At 45.8% G+C, this 10,618-nt stretch overlaps 1 protein-coding gene across 1 annotated transcript in view; it reads right to left on the bottom strand.

Moving 5' to 3' along the window:
* Nucleotides 1-8,463: 8,463 nt before the first annotated feature.
* Nucleotides 8,464-10,618, bottom strand: part of Lrrfip1 (LRR binding FLII interacting protein 1) — a 118,316-nt gene continuing 116,161 nt past the window's right edge. The window contains exon 22 of the mRNA XM_051190780.1: nucleotides 8,464-9,327. Coding sequence (XP_051046737.1) covers nucleotides 9,217-9,327 — 111 coding nt within the window. The 3' untranslated portion in view covers nucleotides 8,464-9,216. The remainder of the gene's footprint in view (nucleotides 9,328-10,618) is intronic.

Genomic DNA, 10,618 nt, shown 5'->3' with positions numbered 1-10,618 from the left:
TTTGCTTGTTGGGGTTTTCAATATTTCAATACACATTTAAAGAAGATTTTTTTTATTAGTAATTACATATATACATGGTGAGTGCAGTGTCACTAGAGAGGCCAGAAGAGGCATGGGGTCCCTTGGAGTTGGAGTTAGCAGGAGGTTGTGAGCCCTGACATTGGCCCTGGGATTCCAGCTGGAGTCCTCTCTCTAGTCCCTCCCACATACATATTTTGTTTGTGTTCTCAGTACAGATTTGGGAGATAACTTAAGCCTGCACAAAATTATTCTATCCAGGAGGACCAACAACTCTACAGCTCGACGGATGGCTTTGTTTGTTGGAACATGTCCTTAATTACTGAAGCGTGATGGAGGCCCTCTCAATAAAGACAAAAAAGTCTTTAAAGCTGGGCCTACCTCAAAACTGTCAATCATAGAGGCCTCTGACTTGCACCCGGTGCATTTATTCTTTCATTAACAATACACCCCGTGCATTTTTTCATTAACAAATAGATTCGCCAAATTCATGTTGGCCTGCCAGTAGCTGGGTGCTGTACAGTGAACTGTAAACATGAATGTGGGCCCGCACAATGTCACCTTCCAGTGACTTAATTGGTCATGCAAGTCTCCTCTTACCTACAGTGACTTTTGAATTTAACTTTTGAAAGCACCATTTCTTTTAAAATAAGCCGTGGCTGCAGCCAAGCTAATGAAGTTTGGTATCTGTTCTTCAGGCTGGTTCAGACAAGGTTCACAGTAAACTGAACACTATACCCTGTTCTGGGCAGGTAGCTTCGAGGCTGGCGTATAGGTCTGAACTGTGGAGGCCCTGTAGCTGCGGAAGTGTTTTGGGAGGAAGGCACACTGAGGACAGCTGCAGACCACTTTTCACACTAGGCTGGTAGCATTTCCCCAGTGACTTCTACAGAAGCACAGTTAGAAGTTTTGGGAAGTTCTTTCCTGGACTGAAAGATATCTATCAGATACTCATTCTCCTGTTGATCCCCTTATAGCCAATGAGACAACACAGAGAGTGTCAGATCTTTCATGAGTCTGCATTTTTGTAATCGGAGGTTTCTGTTCTGCCCACCAGTCCAGAAGTCACATAAAATAATCACTGCGAGGCTTAATATTAATTATAAGTGTTGGGCTAATGGCTCAGGCTTATTAATAGCTAGCTCTTACATTTAAATTAACCCATTCCTATTAATCTATGTATTGCCATTTGGCCTTGCCATTACCTCACTTCCTACATGTCTTGCTTCCTCAGTGACTGCTGGCACCTTCTCCTGACTCCACTTTCTTTCTCCCTGTATCTGCTTGGATTTCCTACCTGGCTATATTCTGCTCTGCCATAGGCCAAAGCAGCTTTATTTATCAACCAACGAGAACAACACATATTCAGTGTAAGTGCCTTTAGTTCCAAAACTAAGGAGGTGGAGACAGAAGAGATATGGCTGGATAGAAAGAGGAATATAAGGTGGGAGGAGACAGAGCTTGACCCTGTTTTGGTCTGAGGATTTTGTAGAGGTAAGAACTAGTGTCTGGCTCCTTTACTTCTCTGATTTTTCAGCATTTACCCTGATATTTGACTTTGGGTTTTTACTATTAAGACCAATTAGAATTCACACTACACATTTTAAACTATTGAAGACAGCAGATCATTTATTTGAAGGATGGCTGTTCTGGTGCTCTCTACGTAGACCAGGTTGGCCTCAAACTCACAATGATGCATGTTTCTGCTTCCCAAATGCTGGCACTAATAGTTTCTGCTAGCATGCCTGCCTTTACTTTTTTATTATAAGACAAAGTCTCATAAAGTTACCCAGTCAGGCCTCAAAATAATAATAATTATTATTTTACTACTATTATTATTATTATTTGGTTTCTAGAGACAGGGTTTCTCTGTCCTGGAACTTGCTTCATAGACCAGGCTGGCCTCAAACTCACAGAGATCCACCTGCCTCTGCCTCTGAGTGCTGGGATTAAAGGTGTGTGCTACCACCGCCCAGCTATTTTTTTTAAAAGTGTGTGTGTGTGTGTGTGTGTGTGTGTTACAATAGCACACTTGTAGAGGTCAGATAACAACTTGCAGGAGTGGGTCCCAGTGAATAAACTCAGGTCATCAGGCTTCGTGGCAAGCATTCTTTCCCCCTGTGGGTTTGAACTTTCAATCCTCCTTCAGCCTCCCAGGTATGACAGGCCTGGCTCTGATTTGTAGGTGATGTTTTATAGGACTTGGGTGTTGTAACTTTGACAAGCAATAAAATGGCTCAGATAGTCACTTAACATAAAATGACTTGAGCTGGAAAGAATATAAAAAAATTAGTTCAGCTGTAGAATTTTTTTGCTAGAAAATTATGAAAGACCAAGATGATTCACTAAAGTGAAAAATCTTTAATTAAAACACCAAAGCATTGCCCGTATAAGACAAAACTTTTCAACAATACTAAAGATCAATTGGCTGGAAAGCTTTTCAGTTGCAATCCCTTTTTCTTAGTTTCAGGTGAGTCGTTTGACAGAGGAACAACCCATGGATCTACTTTATTTCAAAGGACGTTCAAGCTTGCAAAGAAATGTCAACCAACCTAAAAGATTTGACTCAGGTTATGGATATTTACAGATCTATTACATCTGCTGATAAATTTCAGCTAGAGCTTCTGTCTGATGTGAAGCTCTAGATACGTGAATTCAACAACAAAACACCCAGGGGCTAGAGAGATGTCTTAGTGGTTAAGAGGACATGCTACTCTTGAGAAACACAGGAATTTGGTGTACATGGGGGCTCATGACCTCTTGTAACTTCAGTTTCATGGGACCTGGCACCCCCTTCTGGCTCCCAAGGGCACCCACATGCACAGGCACAGGCACAGGAAAAATTTAAAAAGCCAAGTTTTCTGACATGCTGAAAGGCGAAACTGATGATTCCTTTTTGCTCCATTTGGCCACATGATATGTATGGAAATTATGTGTGTTTGGCTTTCTGAGGAAGGCTCCAGGGAGAGGAAGGATGGATATTGTTACTACAATCACTCAGAAAGCACACAGATGGCTGAAACAGAAAAGGCAGGTGATGGCCATGTGCTCTATGCCCACACTCACTACTGAGTTATAGAGCTGTACAAAGGATTACTTTTACTTAGCTCAATTCAAGATTTTCTTGAAACAAAGACACGCTTGACAAATATTCAATAATTAAGGCAAACTAAAACAAAATTGACATCGAGTGTTCTCTGCCATCACATTACATGTGGACAAACTAAATTTGGACTGCCAAGGTGTTTACCTCTGGCCAATTTAAGGAATATGAAGCTTTACATGGAAACGTATGTAAACTTTTCAAATCACAAATAATTGTGTCAGTATGTCTGTATTTGATGTGTGCCCTCCCCTACCACTCATCCCCTTGTCCCTCTAGTCCCCTGTGACAATTTTACCTCCACTTCCATGTCATATATGCACACATGATTTTATGCATATAGTATTTGCCTTTCCAAGATTGGCTTAATTCACTTATCTCCACTTGTACCCATTATCCTTCAGCTAACACGGCCCTCCTTTCATGAGTGAAAATAATCCCATTGTGTATGCATGGCACATTTTCCTCGTCCATTCCTCTGTGGATGGACACCTAGATTGGTTGCATGACTTGACTATTAATGTGCACGTGTGTCTGTGATGTGTCGACCTAGAGTCCTCCAGGTAAACACCGAGGAAGGCCATGGCTGCATCATGTGGAAGACAGTTGTTAGTTATTTGTGAACCCTCCACACTGACTTCCATAGTGACTGACTACTTTATATTCTCACCAGCAGTGTGTAAGAGAACTCTTAGGCCTGTGTCCTTGATAGTGGTGTTCATTAACAAACAGTATTTAAAGAAAAATCAGTTAGGGACCATAGAATGTTTACTAACTCAGTCAACTTTGCAAGCTTGAGTACATAAGTTTTATCCCTAGAACTCATGTAAAAACCCACAAAAGAAAAAAGAAAAGAAAAAAAAAAAGGTTAAATTTGATGCCATGCACTTATAATTCCTGTGTGTGTGTGTGCGTGTGTGTTCGAATAGATGGATTGTGAGCTCCAAACCAGTGAGAGACGAGAGACAGCGTCTTGAGGGAAAGGTGGTTGGTATTCCTGAGGAATGACACAAGAGGTTGTCCTGGCCTCCATTTGCATGCACGCACGCACCTTCACACACATATAGAAGACCCAAGACCTCTGCTGTTTCTAGGAGTCATCTCTGCTGAAGGTCTCCTCCCTGATAGTGGTCCCCCAGGAAGCAGCTCAGCAGATCCACTCACCTGGGATCTCCATCCCTCTTTAGTTCTTGTTTGCCCCCGATGCAACCCCAAGGGACTCTCCTGCACACCCCTTGGCATGTTTCTTGCCAAATCCCAGCTATGCTGACTCCACATGTAGGGTGACCATCCAGACTCTTCTAATATTTGGGGGGGAAACAAAGCTGGTGTCTTTTGTCACAGTTGTGACATTACCCAAATGGCCTGAGGCAGGGGAAAGAATACTTTATGGCATCAGAATGACATTAGATCCAGGTTTTCAAAAAAAAAAAAAAAAAAAATTGGGGGAATGGGATATGAAATTTGGACATGGAGAATTAAAAGACATTTAGCAGAACTAGGATGGATGAACTTGGGTTCTTAGTAGCTGCCAACCTCCACTCAGGCCCTGACAGGTTAAGAACACTTAGGCAGCTCAGAGTGGTAAAGTAGAGATGGCCTCTCCCTGGGTCACCCTACTGGCAGCTGGGAAATGAGGGATTCAGGGGAAACACATCACACCTGTCCTGGCAGGCATGCCTTGTTTAGATTAGGGTTGGATGTAGATTAGAGTTGGATGACATCTGCTGGCCCCGGTGGTGAGGGATGCAGAGCTAGAGGACAGGAATGAAGACACATCTGAAGTACCTTCTCTTTCACTTTTGTTGTCTCCCACGCCAACAACAGTGGCGGAAGCCCCTGGAGTTTAGGAAGAGCTCACATGAAGCTTTAGTCCGGTTCTGAAGCCCTCCCCGGTGTAGTGAGTCTCCGGTGTTCTCACTACTCTGCCACCCATCTGGGTGGCCTGTGGGAGACACATCAGACAACCAGTCAAGCAACGTCATTATGACCTTGGTACCTGCCACACACTCAGTGCCCCAGCTGGACCCATCCAGCAGGTGGCAATCAGGGCAGCTCTAGTGAAGACGAGGAAGAAGCAGGGAGAAGGTGGGGACAGCAGACAGACAAATAGTGGCATTAGACAAGGCCAGGACCGGGGGACAATGTTCTCACTTGAGAACTGGGAACATTGTCCCTGGGGCTCCTGGGTAGGGCTCTGACCTCTGTGGTCCCCAAGCATCAGGGGTCAGATGACACCTATGTGTGGCTGCAGGCAGAGGAACCAAGTCAGGGACTTTCATCCATCACTTTCAAACACTCAGGCAGATGCATGTACAGGTGCCACATCTAGTTTCGACCACTTGGTGATACAAACAGATGTGAGTGTATCAGATACTAGTGTCAGATACATTGGAACAGCCAAGACCCGATGTTTCTCCATCCCACCACGGGCAACCTCAGAGATGGCCCTGCTTCCCACTGAGAAGTGACCTCATTGTGGACACTCCATCACCATTCCCTAAGAGGGTGGCACCGTACTCACCAGAAATCTGTATTTGAGAACTAACAAAAGTATCAGCAGCCAGGTGTGGTGGTGCAGGCTTTTAGTGCCAGCACTTGGGAGGCAGAAGCAAGTAGAGCTCTGTGAGTTTGAAGCCGGCCTGGTCTACATTGCAAGTTCTAGGTCAGCCAGGGTTATACAATGAGACCCTGTCTCCAAATGGATTCTTTAAAAAACAAAACAAAATCATGGGTGTGTGTGTGTGTGCACTCGTGGTATGTATGGTTGTGTGTGTGTGTATGTGTGTGTGTTATGTATGGTTGTGTGTGTATGTGTGTGGTATGTATGGTTGTATGTGTGTGTGTGTGTGTGTGTGTGTGGTATGTAAGGTTGTGTGTGTGTTTGCACGTTCACACCACTGCATTCACTCCTGCAGGTAATGTGTGCAGGTCAGAGGTTGATATCAGGATGTCTTTCATTGATAGCTTCTCTAATTTTTGATACAGTTCTCTTAATGAATGTGGAACTTGCCATTTCATTTAGAAAGTCTGGACAGCGAGCTTCCAGGACCCATCCACCTCTGTCCCCAATGTTGGGTGGCAGGCACACGTGCCACTATGCCCAGCTTATGAGGGTACTGGGGACCGAACTTAGAGTCCCACACTTGTGCAGCAGGCATTTACCCACTGGGCCATCTGCACGGTCACTTTAGCTGTTAGTGAAGTGCGGGGGCTAGGGGGTGGGGATGCCACCTCATTGCAGTCTGAATTGGATTTGTAGTGTCCACTTCTGTGTTTGAATGGGCTGCTCTGGCAGGAATGCTATTTTATCTCTAAAAGTCAATACCATTCGTAAGACACAACAGTGGTTCTGGCCCAGGATTTCAACCAGCACTCTCAATTTTTAGAATCCCATTTACAGCATTGGCCCCAGTGCGGTATTTCACAGCATCGAGAGACTTATTTCCTGTCACAATTTGGTGTGCAGCCCAGCAACAGCATCTGAGAGCAGACACCAAGGACACAGCTCAACAGTCTGTAGCTAATGGGGTATTCACCCCAATCTGTGCATGCTCTGGCTTGTGAACAGAACCCAGGCCGAGGAAGGCTGGGTCTCAGGGAAGAAAGAAGCCAGCACTAAGCCCCAGGAGCTCCACCTGCAGGAAAAGGTTTCCTATGGGTTACTTTCTGTAACTGTGCTCCTGTGGATTAGGAACCGGGTACAATGCACTCTAAATTTCTGCAACAATTATTTACTGCATAATGTTGTCATGGAAATTAAATGAGTGAAGATACACAAAAGCATTAGATTTCATGTTCAGGTGCCACAGAAGGGTTAACCATTACTAGAATTCTTTTTTTTTTTTTCCTTCTGTTTTTTCGAAACAGGGTTTCTCTGTGAAACAGTCCTGCTTGTCCTGGAACTCACTCTGTAGGCCAGGCTGGCCTTGAACTCACAGAGATCCACCTGCCCCTGCCTCCTAAGTGCTGGGACCAAAGGCTTGGGCCACCACTATCCGGCTTACAAGAATTCTTTATGGATTATCTACTTTTTTTTTTTTTTTTTAAACTGGTTCAATGCACTTACATTGAAACACAGTGGAAGAGCCCATTGGGATAAGATCATGGAATGCACACAGCTTTGCTGCAGGCCGGTTGGCCCAGCAGGGTCAGGAGAGGCTCCCAGAGGGATTTCCACCCAGTTTCTCTCCTTCCTACCATCCTCACGGTGCATGGGATGTGCGGTGAAGGCCACTCAGTATACCTTCCCTCAAGAAAGGTCCCAACCCACAGATTCCTCCTGGTGCTTGTCCCCGTGAGTGGACGGCCTATGGAGTACAGGGTTACTTGGGAACCAGTGAATCTCTGCCTTGTCTCCTCCTGGCCATGGAGCCTCACCACCTCCAGCACTTTGACTCCTGCTTTTCTAACTCCTTGAACTCACACCCCGGGCATCTCTCGATGCTGCTGGTTCAGTTCACACTTGCAGTCACAGTCAGAGGTCGGCTCGCTTCCAGCCCTATGTGAAACACGGTGCGTCCAAAGTGTAACGGAGAATCAGCGTCCGTCTCCCCTGGCCCTGCAGTCTCCCTTTCTTCCCTCTTCAGTGCCCCTTATCCCAGTGCACTGGGTCTCAATCTGCTTTAAAACAGGGAAAGAAGAGAAGCTGAATTCACGCTTAAAAAGATGGGGCCAGCGAGAGCATTTACAGGTGATTTTACCCATGCCTGATAGCCTGATCTTTTTGCTTTTTCAAGGCAGGGGTTCTCTGTGTAGCTTTGGAGCCTGTCCTGGAACTCACTCTGTAGCCTAGACAGGTCTTGAACTCACAGAGATCCGCCTGCCTCTGCCTCCCAAGATTAAAGGGGAGGGATTAAAGGGGTGCGCCACCACCGGCCAGCCTGATAGGCTGATCTTAATGCCCAGGACTCACACGGTAGAGAGAGAGGACTGACTCCCTTCAAGGACTCCTCTGTCTTAAGTAAGACCACATGGCTTTGGGGGTTGAAGAGATGGCTCAATGGTTAAGAGCACTGGCTATAGGGCCTGGGCTAGGCTCTGGTGACTGACAACTGTCTGTAAATCCAGTCCTGGGGATCCAACGCCCTCTTCTGGCACACATGCAGGCAAACATTCGTGCACATAAAAATAAATAAAATCTTTTCCTTTTCTGTTTTTTTCCAGATAGGGTTTCCTCTGTGTAGCTTTGGAGCTTGTCCTAGAACTCCCTCTGTAGACCAGACTGGCCTTGAACTTACAGAGATCCGCCTGCCTCTGCCTCCTGAGTGCTGGGACTAAAGGCGTGTGCCACCACCACCCAGCAATAAATAAACCTTTAAAAAAGAACACACACACACAGCTCTATTTAACATTTCATTTTTTAAAATGTTTTTCTAGCAGTACATTCTTTAAAAGAAGTTAACAACTTCAATTCCAAATATAAGGATTAAATAAAGCAAATGAAAAGCTGTTGTTTTCGGTGAAGCTGCCGCCCAATGACCCTGGGAGAAAGTACTCTCGTAACTGAACTGATGCAAAAGTCCCTTAGAAAAAGCTTCATTTGTTGCTTGAAAAGAGTCTCCTTAAGGTCACTTTATGTCTAGACCATCGCCTTGTCTCCAGTGGAGGAGCTTTGCTTGGTAATGGCTTGTGGTTCCACAGTGTTTTGTGTATGGGAAGCAGGGACGGAGAGATACTACTAGAGTCGCTGACTGAGACTGGAGGGTCCACCATGGATATTCCCCAACAACACTGTACCATTTCCCCTTAACCTTCAGCAAGACACAAAAGAAAAGCAAGTCCCACGCTAACCTTGACCTCAATAGCCCCCATTGTTGGCATTAAGAGGCTCCTGTGCATCAAGTCCAGAGCTCTCATGAGACCCAGTGTGCTTATGAAGAAAGCTGCAGGCTCTGAGCATCAGCCGGCCAGGCCAGGACTCTGCAGACAGAAGCATCTGGTGCTGTTGGGTTTCCCAGGTGACCCCTGCACGGAAGCACTTCTCCCCTCAGAGGCAGGGAAAGATGCAGCGCTCCTGACAGTACAGATAGAAAGCCTTTGAAGCCACACTAGGCGCCCGAGTCCCCAGCATGCTGCCCACTTGCTGCCGGTGTTTACTGCTGGGACAAGAGTGCATTGCGGTTGGCTTTCATCTTTTCCAGTCGCTTCACTAGATGGCCGTTGCTCACCTCCAGCTCTTCTGTTTTGTCCAGTGCCGATCGAAGCTGGAAGAGGGTAAAGAGGCAATGAGTTTGGGGGACCCTGCTTCCTTGAGGCAGGACAGAGTTTTGCATGGCCAAGAGTCCAGTTCTACTGGAAAGCACAACTTTAGCCCACCCATGCTGAAATCCCAAAAATCGTGTGTGTGCTGTGAGTGCTGTGCGTACAAGAATTTCTTCTTAAACGATTGGTCACGGGTCTATTTATGAAAGTTAGTACTCTATTTTATTTACATGTTTATGTCTGTGTACCATGTGCATGCAGGTACCCAAGGAAGTCAGAGGATTGCACCAGAATCCATGAACTGGAATTATGGAGTGGTCATGTGAGGGCAGGGAACAGAACCTGGGTCCTCTGCAAGAACAGCAAGTATTCTTAACCACAGAGCCATCTCTCCATCCTGTGTGTTTCTTAATCGAAAACAATATATGAAAAAAAAAAAAAACCCAATATATGGCTCACAGTTCTGGCATCTTAACTAGGAGGTGCTCCTTTTTTGGAACATGACGCCAGACCTGCACTATCTTGTGGGTTTTAATGGGCTCAGAAATGGTGAGTGTAGTGAACCATCAACTACAAATGCAACAGAGCCTGGACCAGTTGGAGAAGGTGGCTCTCCGGTGGGCAGGGGCAGCAATACCCAAAGACTCAATACGTATCAGCAGTTGGGAACAGAAAACAGAAAGCTAGGTCTGTAATATTTAAAGAAATGATTCATTTATTAACTGTGGCCACTCTCCGGCATGCAGCCACAGGCCCAGCAGACGCTGTATTTTCCAAGCAGGCAACCTTACCAAGTGTCTTCAGGAAAGTAAGACATTCAGTTGTTAAAGAAGGAGAGCAATCATGACTGGTGGCCTCAAACCACTCCGCACAGCGCTGGCCTCCACCCCTGCTTACCTCTCCTAGGTTGCCCTGGGTGACACAAAGTATGTGTGCATTAAGAGCCCTGGCTGCTCTCTATAACTTGATGTTTCTGGATGAGTCCTGCAGCGCATGCTCAAAGGGGTCCCAGCTTTGGGGTGGGGGCAGTGCTGGAGAGATGGCTCAGTGGTTAAGAGCACTGGCTGCTCTTCCAGAGAACCCAGGTTCAATTCCTAGCACCCACATGACAACTCACGGCTGTTTGCAGCAGCTCCAGTTCCAGGGAATTCAATATCCTCGCACAGACAAAAGTGTATATAAAATAAAAGAATAAAAGAAAAAGAAGTCCAAGCCGGCCATGCTGTGATACTTTTGGTAACATGCCAACTCGGGCATGAATGACCCAGACTTGCTCAATCCACTCTCTACTGA

Source organism: Phodopus roborovskii, unplaced genomic scaffold (assembly GCF_943737965.1).
Source record: "Phodopus roborovskii unplaced genomic scaffold, PHOROB, whole genome shotgun sequence".
NCBI lineage: Eukaryota > Metazoa > Chordata > Mammalia > Rodentia > Cricetidae > Phodopus > Phodopus roborovskii.
Note: the sequence above shows the minus strand (reverse complement) of the source record. Positions and strands in the feature narration are given on the sequence as shown.